Below are 15,779 nucleotides of genomic sequence, written 5' to 3' on the forward strand. Positions count from 1 at the left end.
CAATTTATTCAGGTTTATCACCTTGGCTAGTAGCGTGACACAGGAGCTTAAGTACTTAATTACTTTCAGGGAATGCAATTGCAATCCGAGCATTTTCAGACCCATCCTGTTCCACATTGACCTGCACATTCAACGCGGGATTGTTGTTGGCGTGCCATGATATGGCTGGAAAGCCCGCGGTCGTGTTTACTTTCACGTTCTCGAATACGACCGCGCCGACAGGGTATTCGCTCGCGTCGTCGATGATCAACTCTTCCAATCTGATCATCGCTCTCGACGGCGGGATCTCCCAGAACATTTCCGCTGTGTAGGGAATAGCGAGGTCCAAGTGGTCGAATGTCACGAGATACCAGTAGCCGTCGCCTGGAGGTACACGGGTAGGGTCCGTGTCTCTTGCAATGGAGACGGTAAGGCGGTCTCCTGGGTGGACAATGGCGGTGCCAAAGGGAATGCCGTATGAGAGAAGGGTGCCATCTCCAGCTTGAATGACGATAGCGGCCGACCAGAACGAGCCACCTTGTCTTGGGGTCCCGCCGTACTAGAGATGAGGTGAACTAGGGGGAAATTCGCAAAAGCCTGGGGAACACTAACCTGCAGTCCAGCTTGCACTAGTGCCGTAATAGAGCTGTCGTTACTGTCTATCCCAATGCCTGCGCCAAAGAAGAAGAGCTGGCTATTGAAGGTCTTGGGCACGGGAGGAATGGTAAAGGTGGTGGTCAGCGATTCCATAGTGGCTGGCCCATCGACGACTGCAAGCGCCTCCACCGAGCGAAAGTCCGAGTCCGCAAACCGGCGGGAAAGGGTAGTAGCTGGCTCGTTCCCGCCCTTGAGAACGTGGAGAAGTGAGCCATCCGGCGCGAATACGTTGAGGTTCTGGCCTGATTGACGAATCAACGATCCAGAGGGTGCGTGCAGGATTGGTTTGCCGGCTGAAGTGTATCCCACCGACGCCAAAGCGAGAGCCGCGTTGGCAGCGAGCAAAGTTGCAAGGACACAGGAAAGATTCAAAAGCATCATACCATACCGTCGAAACTTGGAGCAGCTTTATGGTCACTTGCACCCGGACTGAAATGGCCGCTGTGGATGAAGACTCGGATTTAAGCGGTTGGGCGGGTGGGTGGATGGGGACTATCTGTCGTCGTGACTCATGGACAGTTCTTGTTGAGAAGGTCTGCCGGAACAGGTGTCAAGACTCAAGGCGGAAAGGGAAACTTGAATGAATCTACTTGTAGGACACCAGTCGGTCAGAAAGCAAAGCTTGGGTACAGTTTTGGTTGCATATTTGAAGGCGCAGAGTATTGTCTTCGAGTAGCACGATGAACCTTTTGTCGACCACGGTCAACGGGACTTGGAAGTATTTACTATCAGGTTGTGCCTTCAAATTTGTTCTAGGCGGGACCTATATGCGTGTGACAGGCATAGAGACTAGCGGATGGAGTCCTGGCTGCGCCGCAGTCGTGGATGATGGGTTCCAGTTGACGAACAAGGTTTGTACGAAGGAGGCTGAAGTAGGGTCTGTCATGGACAGTCGTTGCCCGGGTCACCCGCGGATTTGACCCGTGGGCACTGCCCGGGCACGTATAGTGGGCAGTGGGCAGCCCACGCAAAAGTGCCCACACGGGTGTGGGCGGGAAGCTTGCGACATCGAGGTGCCCACGGGCGGCCCACCCAATATCTCATCATGTACAATGAACTTTTAAGTAAAATGTACTCGCAAATTGTCTGATCCAACTTTAATTTTGAAGAGGATTCAGATAGAGGATAGAATGAAGTGCCCACAGAAATCAAAAAAAAAACTTGGTTTGGCCCATGACCATCGGACTCCGCCCTCCACACCAACATGCATGCGCAGTGCTGGACAACGGGCCGAGGATGGGATGATGCACCATTCTTCCCCCTGGTTCAGCGGAGAAGATTCTTGAGGCTCGCGAGAGACGTCAGAAGGCTGCTGCTCGCAGCGAGCAAGAACAAGTCGATTTCAAGTTATTACTAGTAGTTCAAGTACATAGATAATCATTTTTTGCTACAATATCTAGGTGCCCATGGACACCCGTCGTGCCCACGGGTGACCCGCAGGCACTGCCCGTTGCCCGCCTTGCCAAGCCCGGGCGGGTGTGGGCATGAATTTTTTGCTAGATTGCCCGTGGGCATGACCCGGGCATGACCCGGGCTGTCCATGACAGACCCTAGGCTGAAGGAACACGGTTAAGCACGTGCACACAATCTACTAGTATGGCCATCAATCCAGCAACAAGTTCCGGTTCCAACTCTTTCGACGACGCAAGCGACGACGAGTTATCGTTATGTATCACGAGGAGCCGGAATGGAAGGTAGACGACCCAACAAGGGTATATATTGTCGTAGAGACTACTTCATGGACAAGTTTTCGAGAACCGATCCAATCGACAGTACTAGTACTAGTACCGTAAGTCTGTCAGCCTAATGTTCCTCGCCATTATAAGTACACATCTCTATTCTCCTCCATGAAGCTTCTGAATACGTGTGTCTAGGTCCATTTCATCTTTGTACTCCTGGAACACGCTTCTTCGGACATCTTTCCAATACTGCATCTCTCTGAAAGCGCCACGCGACGAAGAAAGCGCCTCCCAATACTCTGGCATCCACGCTGCGCATTCCCAGTCAATGATTCCCGTGGGACGCAGGTCGTCGTCGGCCATGACGTTGTGTAATACTAGGTCTCCGTGAACAAGGTGAAAACGGTAAGCTTTGTTCTTCGTTGCATCAACGAGTCTGCTTAGATCTTCATTTAATTCAATCTCGGCTTCAGGGACTGCGAGCGATGGATGGGAGTTGAGCTCCTCAATGGAAGCGAATGGCCCCACGGGCTCTTCACCTATGCGGAAGTTGCGAAAGTTCCCTCCGGTAAAACCACACACGCGCTGCTCGCAAGGGCTCTCCAGCTGTCGAAGCTGGTCCAGCCAGTTTTTGAGAGATTGGCTGACAAGGGCTGCCTTTTCTGCTGGCGCGTCTCGTAGCCTATGGCCAGACCCATTCACGAATAGCGGCGTCCCTGCTACTGCAGTGGAAATCATGACCCAAGAAGTCTTGGGTGTTACAAGGTGTTTCGGCAGTCGGACAACATCGAGAACTTTGGCAACTGGGATGGAGGTGTGGGCCCGAACGTATTCTGTCGTGAGAGCCTCGTCTGTCGTTGGGCAGAGTTTGAAGAAGTAGCCACGGACGCGATATGCGTTGGTAAATGGTATTTGCTCTCCAAAAACGCGTAGAATGGTGCCATAGACGCGTCCCCGCCAACTGGATGGAAGCGATAGCCAGACACCCCAGAGCCAGCTTTTCGGAGAATAGAGCACACTAAAAACAGGCATGAACCTCCAGATAACACGGTCTACTTGAGAGCTTACTGCTGGTAGCGGAATGTTTGGGGAACCGGTACTGGGGACATGACAGTAGTAGAGAATCCAGGCAACAGGTATATGGTGTGTTTTGCTCCAAGGTTCTCACCTGGTAGTTTGACGCGGTCGACGTCACTGGCAGACTATTTTGTTCAACGGTCGTCGTCATGCGCAACGCCGAAACACTTGCCCATCAGATGATGTCATACGAGTATGAGCGTCAACGTTCTGTTGTCAACTTGAGTTGAGACTTGCGTTCGGAATAGTTGCGTCAACGAACAGAAGTAGCAGCCGCAGTTGTTGCAAAATTGGAGTGCAGATCCGATATGAATCGAGTTTTTGGAGTGGTGTCCATTTACCAGCCTCCCTCCTCAGGCCTCAAGCACAATTGAAAGCCCCCCAGGCTGCTTGAGCATGCTCGGAAGCACAGATTCAATTCGGCTGTACTTGCTGTATTCACTGGGATTCACAAATCAGAATCGCGACTTGGGGGTGAGATTGGAGCCATCAGAGTCATGGGTCAGAGTCTTCAGCCAACTCTCTCCCTCAAAATTAGACCAACAGCGTTCAGTACTTGAGTGCTTCTCCACAAGTGTCCTTGTGCGGTAGGCATCGCGTCGGCGTTACGCGGTCGAGCTGGCTGTTATTTTACTAGCCGTTCTAGACGGCTGGAAGGGAACGTGGTGATATAAGTAGCTGAAAGTTTGGGGATTGAAAGCGGCAAGACCGTTGAAATTGAAGATCAACGGATCCAATTTTGTGCAGCTCGCTGGACGGGCATTGGAGGCCATGTTCACTGAGTTGGACGTTAACGTTCATATGACTGTCGGTGGCCGCTACTAGTACTCATTTAAGACGAGCCTTGGTCAAGCGTTGGTATTTCGTTGCTGTTGTTCCACGACAATAACGCCTTCCCTCAACAAAGCTGTCGGAATCGACGCTCGTTTCGCAGCACTTGAAATCGTTGTTGTCAGGGCTTATTCATGATTTCATCATAGATCATAGGCACGTCATAGCCGTGTTATGTCGGCGAGACAGCCAAGTGGTCGCCAGAGAGGTAGTCTGAAGGTGCAAAAGTAGAAAGTAGCCGCGATGGTGTAGTAAGAGATGTCTGCTCCGAAGATTTCTACTTGCAAGTTTGAGGAAGGGGGTGGTGATCGTGATTACATACACACCTTCCCTTCTCTTCCTCCCGCCACCACTCCGTCAGTTCGACGGCCGGCCACATGGAGCCCCAACATCGTGGCGAACGCCCGCCACGACAAGCTCGACCTCGTCAGTCGACCTCTCAGTCGCCGGCGCCGACATATCCCGACCCCCAAACTCCACAATCATACCAGCAACGATCCCCAATAGCTTCTCCACCTCCAGCTGGTGGTGTAACTTTCCGCAACCTCGAATCTGGAGATCGTTCGGCACCGTTAGCGCGACCTGCTGTAGGTGCGGTAGGGAATAATAGTTTCCTTGGTGTGGATGCGGAGGCTGGGGTCATGCGAAAGAAGAGTCTGGTCAGACCGGACAGAGAGAAGATTGAGCCAGGTCACAGGCAATGGCACTATCGAACGCATGTTGCTCAGCTTGAGGAGGAGGCACCAGGCCGAGTAGGAGTTTTGCCGTCAAGTGCGTTTTCCATTCCTTCACGTCTAACACCCTTTGACATTTAGCAGCAACCGGTAACTACCCACAACGGCAAGCCCTTCGTCGCGGAAGGTCACTGCTGGCTAGAGAGGAAGACGTACATGAGTCGGGACTAGCTTTGTTCAAACGCGGGGCTACTCTCCGGCGGAAACGCTCCTCCGCAGCTGCTCCCCTCAATCCCGCCACCCCACCCCCAAAGCAACGCAGCTGTCTAGGCGATTATGCACCGGGTCCTAAAGGTCCTTGGATGCTTTATTGCTATTTAATTACCGCCTGCATTCCCACCCCACTTATGCGAACATGCGGTCTCCGCTCGCCTGAACAACAACGAGCATGGCGCGAGAAGATGGGTCTCGTCAGCATCGTACTATCGCTTATGGCCACCGTCGGCTTCGTCACCTTCGGATTCACTCAAGCCGTTTGTGGCACTCCGCCCAACCGATTCCATGGTGGCGCAATTGGGGACGCGTTCATCGGCAAAGGCTCAATTGTCATCAATGGTTACGACTACGATTTTGGGAGCTTTCATCACCCCAGAGCCGGCAGCACGTTCGATGGCACAACCAATCCACTCTTTGTTGGTGATTGGGGTGTTGCAGGGAACGACGCGAGTTTTTTGTTCCAAAAGACAAATCAGAACTGCCTCGGAGTCGTCTCAAGACCGAACTCAAGCCAAATAACGGGTACTGGCGCAGTCATGGACTGGTACTTCCCTTGCAACGTGTTCAGCCAATATGGACAAAAGACTCCGAACACGACAGCCTACGGCGCGAAGACCAACTGCCATGTCAGCTCAAAGGGTCAACTTGCGAGTATGCGCCCCCAAGGTCAAGTTTATTTTACTTGGGATGATGTCAAGACTGCAAATCGCTCTCTGGCAGTTTTCGAAAGGTGTGTCATCCTCCCTTTTTTTTCTACCACAAAACTCAGTCTTTATAACAGTTCTGTGCTTGACCTATCACTTCTCAATTGGCTGGACCCGTCCCAAATTACTGTTCCTCCTCTCTTCAATGATCTCAAGTCCAATGCCGCATGGACCCATCAGGACATAACGATGCAGCTCAGAAGAAGGAACCAAATGCATCTAGGGCATTGCTTGCAAGACATGATCACCGTTGGCTTCATCGACACCAATTCTATCGGCTGCGTTGCCTCGCAAGTTCTGCTTTACCTTTCTCTCATTTTTATCGTCGGAGTCGTCCTTATCCGATTCGCCATGGCCGTCATGTTCCAGTGGTTCTTCAGTCACAAGCTGGGTAACTTCCCGCGAGAAACTTACGAAGAGCGGATGAAGCGGGCGGAAGAGATTGAAAACTGGTCTGCAGATATCTACAAGCCTGCCCCAAGCGGAATGAGGCCCAACGTTGCCGCAACCCCTGCGAAGAACGAGAAACGCAAAACCTTCTTGCCTAGCACGTCACGATTCACACCATCGGACGCTGTCGGTGGAATTGCCGTTGCTGGGAAAGGTCGTCCAACTACGGCCTACGGGCATCTTGGAAGTGACTCTGGGTCTACTTCTGGCAACAAACGTGGGACAATGTATGCCGGATCGATTGCTGGGAGCGGGAAGGGCGGGAACTCCACACCGCCAGATAGACGTTCCAAAAGTCTTATGTCTTGGAGCACACCCGAATCTCCTGCCGCCCATCCCCGCGGCGCATTTGCCGATAACCCATGTCCCTTCCCGCTTGGCAATGTTGTGCCACAACCACCTCCCGACTACGAGCCCTTCAACTTCCCCCTGGCCCACACGATTTGTCTCGTAACAGCATATTCTGAGTCTGTCGAAGGTCTACGAACAACCCTCGATTCCTTAGCGACAACCGATTATCCCAACTCCCACAAACTTATTGTCATCATCGCCGATGGAATGGTCAAGGGAGCTGGGAACACTTTGACAACACCGGACATCTGTTTGACCATGATGAAGGAGTTCATTGTCTCTCCCGAGGATGTGGAGGCGCATTCCTATGTCGCCATTGCTGACGGCCATCGGAGACATAACATGGCCAAGGTTTATGCAGGTTTCTATAGCTACGATGATGCAACCATAGAGCGATCCAAGCAACAACGTGTCCCTGTTGTTCTTGTGGCCAAAGTGGGGAATCCGCTCGAGGCTTCAGACGCCAAACCTGGCAATCGTGGCAAACGTGATTCGCAAATCGTGCTTATGGCCTTCCTCCAAAAGGTCATGTTCGATGAACGGATGACAACGTTTGAATACGAGTTCTTCAACGCGGTTTGGAGAGTCGCCGGTGTCAGCCCAGAACGATACGAATTGGTGCTTTGTGTCGATGCAGACACCAAAGTTTTCCCAGATGCCATGTCACGCATGGTCAGCTGTATGGTTTGCGATACGGAGATCATGGGCTTGTGTGGCGAGACCAAGGTTGCAAACAAGGCTGAAACTTTCGTAACGATGATGCAGGGTATGTTGGTTCTCGACTTTTGTTTTCATGTCTGAACCATGTCCTAGTCTTCGAGTACTACATCTCTCACCATATGACGAAGTCTTTCGAGTCTATGTTTGGCGGTGTTACTTGTCTCCCCGGCTGCTTCAGCATGTACCGAATCAAGGCTCCGAAGGGCGAATCCGGGTTCTGGGTGCCCATTCTAGCAAACCCCGACATTGTTGAGCATTACTCGGAAAATGTTGTGGACACCTTGCACAAGAAGAATCTTCTTCTTTTGGGAGAGGATCGATATCTTACGACGCTAATGCTCAAGACTTTCCCGAAGCGGAAAAACATGTTTTGTCCCCAGGCTGTTTGCAAGACGACAGTACCAGACACTTTCCGTATCCTGCTAAGTCAACGTCGGCGATGGATCAATTCGACAATTCACAACCTTTCTGAGCTTATCCTGGTCCGCGATCTTTGTGGGACCTTCTGCTTCTCAATGCAATTTGTCGTTGGAATGGAATTGGCTGGGACCCTTGTGCTACCTGCAGCCATTTCGTTCACAATATACCTGATCGTCGCCTCCATTATTCCTGGTCACACTAACACCACCGTTCCGCTCGTTCTCCTTGCCTTTGTGCTTGGTATTCCCCTTATCCTCATCGTCATTACCTCACGCAAGATCGCCTACATTGGTTGGATGTTAATCTACCTAATCTCGCTCCCGATCTGGAACGGTATCTTGCCCGCCTACGCATTTTGGCATTTCGACGACTTCTCCTGGGGTCAAACACGGAAAGTTGATGGTGGTGCTAAGGACCATACTGGAGACAAGGAGGGCGAATTCGACTCGAGCCATATTGTCATGAAACGTTGGGCTGAGTTCGAAAGGGAACGCAGATGGAGAAGTGGCACAACAAGTCGTGAGGATGACGACTATCGCTGGAAGTGCGTATTGCCTGCTTAGACAGACTTGACTTGAAGATACTAATTACCGTAGGGCTGAAAGCAATCGTTACTCGATGGCATCCAACTCTGACGGCTATCATCCTCCCTCTGGTGTCGATTCTTCCACGGTGGAGAGCACGAACAACTACCTTGCAGCCCCTCGTGCACGAACCGAAAACAATACTGTTCTTATGCTCCCCACACCTCTGGCTGTATCCCGCAACACAACACATAGCGGAAGTAGCGGTCCAACCTCGTCTAGCTCTTCTGTCGCCATCGCACGATCAAGCGAAGAAGCATTCGACGGCAATTCTAGTGCCCAGCGACTTGTTTCTAGTCCACAAAACGCAAGTGTCGATATGTGGGTCGACTCCTTTGATCCGCCTGCTGCTCCGTCAAATTCCCGCTCGCCACCGCCCAGACCACCAAGGGAAAATTACAGGAGAAGCTTGGATGTCTCAAGCCCGCCTTCAAGTGCCAATCCGTTCATTCGTGGTGGGAGCCCGGCCAGCCCGGCGACTTATGACGAACCTGAAAGCCTTGTGCGATCTCCCGTTAGCGCATATGGCATTCCACAGGGAATGCGTGGGGTACAACTCACCGACAGCGGGCCAGTGCCGTCTGCTGACGGCGGAGTTCGTCGTGTTGCGAGGAATTCACGTCGACCGACATCGCAAGCCCCAGTTGGCGCTGGTGGACAGGGGCCAGCACCCCAACAACAACAACAACAACAGCAACAGTCTCCACAGAATCGATATTCACGTAACTCGGTGGGCCCTGGTGCTAGTGCCGGCTGGAGTCTCCCGCCAGGAGCAGCCCCGCCACAACAGCAGTATGGCGGGTACAACGGGCAGTGAGCGGGTGACGGACTGTGGCGTTCTATTCTGATATTCTGGATGGATTCCTACGGACTCTTGAGAGACATATTTCCCATTTGTTTTGTTTTGTTTCCCGTCTTCTCCATTAGCTTGGACTAACCTCCCGCTTCACGACCAACGATGATACCTGACGCCTGCGCTGTCGCACAAGATATCGAAGTTTACACAATCACATATGATCCTGCTTATACCTAGCTACAATGATGTAATTTGCACGAAGGAGGAAACAAAGATAGACCTTGCAAGGTTCCGGGCTGGAAGTGGGTATTGACTTGGGATAATTTGGTAGATTACCTGCTTTAATCGGGAGTCGAGCTAAGCCGCCCCAGAGAGATGTACTAAGTAACAACATTAAAGGCCAATACAATATCATAGCTGGTGCTGCTTGAGACGCGTAAAAATGTTTGACTTGGGATGGTTCCCAATTTGGTAGGTTACCTGCCTAATTCGGAAACTGAGCAGGTGGTTCGAGCCAATGCCTCAACAGTCACCGAAGAATTACAATTCGAATTTAATCCCAAAATGAAAACAAAAGTAGCTAAGTAATAGCATTGAAGGCGAAGACAATAATATAAGCGCTGCTCGGGGCGCGCAAAAATGGTGGTTGTGGGTCATTGTGATTCGTGTCTGGGAGATGGTCAGCGATGCAAAGAAAAAAGAAGAGCTTTACCATGGTTGTTACCGAGTTCTAGTAACTACAGCTTTAGGCAATGATGCAGCCGCCGCTGGAACCGTTTCCGCCGTCCTTGTCGACAGGGGGGAGGGTAGTGTCTTCCTTGCACACGACACAGCTGCCGCTGGAGCCGTTGCCGCCGTCCTCGTTAACCGGGGGGAGAACGACGTCGGTCGTCTTGGCGGGGACGGTGGCGGCAATGGTGGTGGTGGTGAAAGCGTCCATTTGGAGTAGGTTGTTGGGTGGGTTTGGTAGCGGTAGAAGGGCTTTAGAGAGAAGAGAGCTGGTTGGGGGGTGAAGACCACCGTCGAAACCAACCGCCTTTTATACTCACCCACTCCCGGCGCTCGGTCCTACAGATCGACCAGTGCCATGCTGCGCGGTCAGTGCGTCAGAGAGATCGAGGCTGGCCAGCCGCTTTGGCGATCGAGCACACACAACAGACAATAAGCGGACAAAACACCCATAGATCGAGACGCCGGATTAGGAGGACAAAGTAATATTATCGTGGGATCTTCCGGTTTGCGGGCGGGACTTAAGGGAGCCTGGAACATGCAGAAAAACGCGGCAAGTCGTAGCGGGGGCTTTCATCGGAGGATGGGTGGCTTGACATTGAAATTTTAACAGTCTGACGTCGACGTAGTCCCAGGAAAATTTGTGAGAGGTTCCAGCAATCGAGAAACAAGACGTCGGAGTCATTCCGGGGCCCGGATGGGTGAATCAAGCATTGCTTTGCAGGCGCACATTGGCAGATTAAGTTGATGGCGAACGCCGAAAACAATAAGCAAACTTACTTGGCCTCTCAAATCCTCGATCGGCTGTTTGGGTTTTTGCCCAGGGCCACGCACCAGCGGAGCTTAGCGTTCTGCCTCGTTTCGCGTCTCGGGATTAATGGGCTTAACACCATGAGGTTTCCAGAGTATTGTTCAAGTTTTGTTTCTGGCTTGTTGTGAAGAGAGCCCACCAAGCCGAAGAAGGGAAGAATAACGTCATGCGACAGCTTCGGATGTATGAGGTTGAAGGAAGTATTGGCCCATGTCTAGTTCTTTTTTTGCTTTGTTCCAACTTGGACAATATAGCTGGTCAACGATGACTGTGCCTCACACGTGACTTGGCTGAGGCAGATAGCAACCTATCGCGACCCAGCACCTTCAAGTCTCTTCAAGTTCAGTTCTACGACTAATATACACACATTAACTATATCCCGAAAGAAATGAGGCATTCGTCAAGAAACCACGTGAGATTTTGATATCTATTCGTTGAGTAAATGTCTTTTTACTTGCCCATTGTCCAAGGCTTTTTGGGCAACAACGACCCTGTCCATAGAGCAAACACGGTTATGCCCATCAGGATGTAGTACACCATCCACCCGTGCGCGTACTGTTTCTCAATTGACAGCGAGAAGAGCGAGTTGGATATTGCGGGCCCTATTGTGCGCATGAGCGACACTGAAAGCTGGCACAGTCCGTTTGTTGCGCCAAGCGAAGCACGGTTGGGAGAGGCCGAGGAGATGTAGATGAAGACGGCGCCATAGGAGAGTGACAGTCCGATTGAGATGGCAATTTGGACTACGGCAAGGAACCAGATGAATGTGGTGACCGTTTGCTCTTGCCTTGCGAGGTAGCTCAGCAAGGGGAACATGGCGAGACTCGGGAGGGCGGTGAAGATGCCGATGTTATACATGAGCTTGCTCCCGAGGTAATCGTGGAGTGGGGCAAAAAAGAATATCTGGAAGATGCCGTTCAGGACGCCAAAGACGGACAACAGTCGGCCAATGCGGACTGTTGAGAGGCCAAGGCCACCCAGGTCGATTGGGGTGGCAAGGAATACTGGGTGGACGGCACGGAACGCGATGTCTACGAGAGAGAGGAAAGCGTAGTTGCCGCCGGCTATAAACACTCGTCGTGTTAGCAGTTGGCGGAGAGGAACTGCTGGCTCGCTTTCGGGTTCTGGATCTCGCGCATCCTCCAACGATTCCCGCTTCCCCGCTTTTCCATCTCGTCCATCTAGCACACTCGGTATTGTGATTATGGACGGACCAGTCGCAGTTTCTCGTAGGAAGAACAGGGTGACAAGCCATGCAATGATCGAGTATGTTGCAGGGACAGCACAGGGAAGGAAGTAAGGGTATTTTCGGAGGAAATCACTGTCTCCAAACAAAGCCGGGAACCGCTCAACAGGATGCGCGAGAAATCCGCCAATTATGGGACCGAGTACTCCGCCGCCTGACCAGGCAACTGTCGAAAGCAGTGAGTAATACGTTGGGCTGGCATAGACATCAACCTACTTGGCATGTAAGCATATGCTTGTGCGATGTTGGTTGTGTCAGTCATTTCTGCGATCATGCTAAACATAGTTATCAGGCCTTGAATGGGTACTCGCAATCGAAGAAGCAGACCTCTTGATAACGCCTATGTTTCCGTCTGAAGAAAAAGACATAAGTAAAAGGGTTACGATGAAGATAGGAAGCCTACTGAGAGCACCGTTTAGACTCCGGCTGGATCCCAAGTATTAGTGCAGACTTTAGGCGAGTAAAAAAAAGTCGACGAACCTTAACACTAGTCCCCAGAATGTCCGGGAAAGCCCAAAGCAGTACATAGAAATACTCAGGCCGATGAGGCCAGAGAGAATGACGGGTTTACGACCAATCTGGTCAGACAAACGGGACCAGTAAAGCACAGTCATCGCCTGCGTCAGAAAAAAGAGCGATTGCTGATGTCGGACATTAGCTGGAGAAAAGAAGGGGTCATGCAAACTCACCATTATGCCCACATAATATCCAACCTTCGTTTCGTCCCCATTGGTGATTCCGACATCTCGTATCAGCTGCAGGAGAGTCAGACCGTGAATTTGCATGCGAGCGGATCTCACCTGTGGTGCAAATGGATATATAACCTGACTGGTGAGCGGTTCCGCTAGTTGGAGAAAGAGGACTATGCCCAGTTGAGTCGTAGGAAGGGGAGTGCGTTTTGGGGGAGTGTCATGAGAGTCGTAAGAGTCGTGGCGGGCAGCAAGGAGCGGCTGGGTCTCATCCTCGTTGTCCGGAGGCGACATGAATGGTGGTGGTTGAGGGGAGAGAGAAAGAGTCGTCCTGCCTTACGAGAAGGGATTTGGCAAAAGACCATCTGACTCGGTTTCGGATTCGGCCCATCTTTATCCCTAGCCCTTGGACAGAAATGGCAGTCTTTGGCCACTGAAGCGCGCCTGTAAAGTCTAGTTGCGAAGGTCAACACCCTTGTTCGACGTCGCCAGACCCTTCCTTCCTTTCCATCCATCAACCAACTTCATTTCCGTTCCCCGACGCGTTTTTCTCCAGGGCTACCGGTTAATCAACCAATCGATTCGATAGAGTCATTTTGCGCGATGGTGGTCAACAAATGTATCCTTGTCGAAGTTAAGAAGAACAGTCGGATGAGCAGGGAAAGATGCCGTCACTGGCAATTGAACCCGGCCGGCATTGACAACTCGAGCAATCTAATCATTCGCAATTTGCACTGTGCACACGAACTTTTCGAAGACAAAGGCCACAGGGAAACCGCGCATTCTAGGCACTGTTTGTGCGGGTAACCCGATGCACTGCTCTGAAATGACATATTAACATCGGTAGAGCTGGAACCTCAAGCTTTCTACGCTACGCGAACCTTGCTAATGATTCTACGACCCACCTGTGCGGATCCTCCCCTTCGCGTCGAAAAACTGAGTAAATTTGTGGGTCCATTCATCTGACTCGAAAGTGAGTCAAATTTCAAGACTCTATTACATCGCACCAACAGACAACTTGAACTGTGTCCAGATACTCCGTCGTCGAGCGCCCAGCGCTGGTGCCAGTGAGTAGCGGGAACACATCAATGAATTAAGAGGATAGTTCCTCGTTTGTGTATCCCGTCGCTTTCAGTTTTGGCGTACCGATGCGAGTTGCCAGCTCAGGCTCAGGTTGGTGAAGAGCTCTCCTCCACGAGTCACCACAATTGCATTAACTCATCGGAAGGGCAATTGTGTATGAGGAGACTTGAGACGCATCGAACCCGCTGTGTTTCTCTTTCTACTCTCAGCGCTATGGAAGGCTGCGGAGAGGGAGTCACCGATGTCCGCTTATAAGACCACGAGCTTTAGGAAGTCGTGAGCATCTCAAGCAAGAAAGAGATATGACATCGAGAGATACGGCTGGCAAGGCGCGTATTGCCTGCGTCCATTGTCGCAAAAGACACGTACGAGTAAGTGATACTTTCAAACTAGGATTATGAAGTTCACTAATTTTTCGGTTCGCTTTCCAGTGCCAAGTCCAGATTTCCCCAGATGGCGACGACATTAGCTGCCTGAGATGCATACGCAATGGGCTTCAGTGCGAATATATTGACGTAGAAGAACAAGAAGCTAGAAATTCGTCGCAAGGTAAGCATGGATTGTACGGGCAAGAATCGGGGCTCATTGAACTCGTTGCGTTAGGACCCTCACAGGCTGAGCCTTACACTGGCCAGCAGAGCTCCAGTCAATATGGCAATCCATACAGCCAGTTCGGTGGACAGCACTTTCCCACCCATAACCAGGGTGGTGCAACACAGCAAACTCCGTATGGCTATTCACAGAGCAGCGGTCGTGGGGAACCACAAGCACCCGCACAGTATAGGGCCAACCCTTATCAGGGCCAGTATTCAGGTCAGCAGTATGCCGGTCAAAGGTACGTGAGCGTCTTGAGCCCTTCCAGAAGTTGATGAAGTAACTTGCAGCTCATCGGGATATTCCGTTCAAGGTCATAGACATAGCCAGTAAGTGGAGTTTCTTGCCTCCGGTGGCTTTTGAGAGCTGATTCAACTTTTCAGATGTACCTGTGGGTTTCAGCCGTGCATTTGCTATGGCCAATGGTCATCGAGGTGAACAGAGACAAATTTCCCTAGGGAACTGGTTTGATTGGATAGTATTATTGCTAATAGATTGTATCTCCGCCCTAATTGAGGTATCGAATTCAATTTGCTAAGTGTCGGGCAAGTTGGGTGCTGTTGAGGTCAACGTGAAAGCAGAAAGGCGTGACTCTGAATCCATAACGGTGTGACACACAGACTCATTCCATTCCATGGACGTCGACATTCCAGAGGAGGCAGGGCAGAGTGACCAATCTTCGAAGAAGATAGCGGTCGTTGTTGTAGATGAGCAGCATCCCTTTGACCTCGAGTCCTACATCTCCAATTATACTGGTGAGTTTCATGTCGACGCGTTCAATGCCTTTCCAAAACACACCCAGGCCGAACCGTAATCGACCGCCTCATTCAAATCATCTCTTCAGCGCCAAGTATTGCAGCAGAGGCATTCCAACTCGCCGTCACGCACATCAAGAAGTCGCGCGATCCTTCACTCTACCAACAGGTTGTGTCTGCCTATGAGCAAGCTGCGACCGCCGATCCTTCGATAACATTACCACCACATAATGAACTGGCGGTAATTGACACGAAATGGGTGGAAATGACATTGGCCCAGAACCAGGCGGAGAGGTCAAAGTTGGAGGTCGAGCTGAAGACATATGCCAATAACATGATCAAAGAGAGCATCCGCGTGAGTTCGCCACGTTCACATAAACCTGCAGTCTGTTTATTGCTTAGATGGGGCATCGTGACCTTGGCGACTTCTACCGTTCTGTGGGCGAGTACCCCACAGCACTCAAACACTATACGAAATCTCGCGAATTCTGCACGACGAGTCAGCATGTGCTAGAGATGTGTCTTTCTGTCTTGGAGGCGCGTCTATCTTATTTCAACTACCTTTGGTTCTTATTCTTCTTTTGCAGCTTTTGATTGAACAGAGGAACTACTCCCATCTACCCACATACGTTTTCAAAGCCGATGCCGCCCTAGATGCCGCATCCGCTGCTGCC

The 15,779-nt window shown here is 51.3% G+C and overlaps 4 protein-coding genes across 4 annotated transcripts; 1 reads left to right on the forward strand and 3 right to left on the reverse strand.

The window, feature by feature from the left end:
- Positions 1 to 55: 55 nt before the first annotated feature.
- On the reverse strand, positions 56 to 1,017 carry MIND_01201400 (F-box domain-containing protein; the record flags this gene model as incomplete). The annotated part of the gene is made up of 2 exons (XM_037368523.1): positions 56 to 538; positions 592 to 1,017. 2 exons carry the CDS (start codon positions 1,015 to 1,017, stop codon positions 56 to 58), a joined length of 909 nt encoding a protein of 302 aa, XP_037215449.1.
- Positions 1,018 to 2,471: 1,454 nt separating this feature from the next.
- On the reverse strand, positions 2,472 to 3,424 carry MIND_01201500 (Mediator of RNA polymerase II transcription subunit 13; the record flags this gene model as incomplete). Its single annotated transcript, XM_037368524.1, has 2 exons — positions 2,472 to 3,333; positions 3,384 to 3,424. 2 exons carry the CDS (start codon positions 3,422 to 3,424, stop codon positions 2,472 to 2,474), a joined length of 903 nt encoding a protein of 300 aa, XP_037215450.1.
- A 1,176-nt stretch (positions 3,425 to 4,600) lies between these two features.
- On the forward strand, positions 4,601 to 9,219 carry MIND_01201600 (Glycosyltransferase family 2 protein; the record flags this gene model as incomplete). The annotated part of the gene is made up of 5 exons (XM_037368525.1): positions 4,601 to 4,994; positions 5,042 to 5,903; positions 5,955 to 7,444; positions 7,492 to 8,362; positions 8,415 to 9,219. 5 exons carry the CDS (start codon positions 4,601 to 4,603, stop codon positions 9,217 to 9,219), a joined length of 4,422 nt encoding a protein of 1,473 aa, XP_037215451.1.
- Positions 9,220 to 11,188: 1,969 nt separating this feature from the next.
- Positions 11,189 to 12,967, reverse strand: MIND_01201700 (Major facilitator superfamily multidrug-resistance DHA1 sub-family; the record flags this gene model as incomplete). The annotated part of the gene is made up of 7 exons (XM_037368526.1): positions 11,189 to 12,150; positions 12,201 to 12,259; positions 12,312 to 12,336; positions 12,388 to 12,410; positions 12,465 to 12,625; positions 12,674 to 12,739; positions 12,785 to 12,967. The coding sequence occupies 7 exons, from the start codon at positions 12,965 to 12,967 to the stop codon at positions 11,189 to 11,191; spliced, it is 1,479 nt and encodes a 492-aa protein (XP_037215452.1).
- Positions 12,968 to 15,779: the final 2,812 nt, after the last annotated feature.

Source organism: Mycena indigotica, assembly GCF_014461135.1.
Source record: "Mycena indigotica strain 171206Taipei chromosome Unknown Mind.scaff0011, whole genome shotgun sequence".
Taxonomy (NCBI): domain Eukaryota; kingdom Fungi; phylum Basidiomycota; class Agaricomycetes; order Agaricales; family Mycenaceae; genus Mycena; species Mycena indigotica.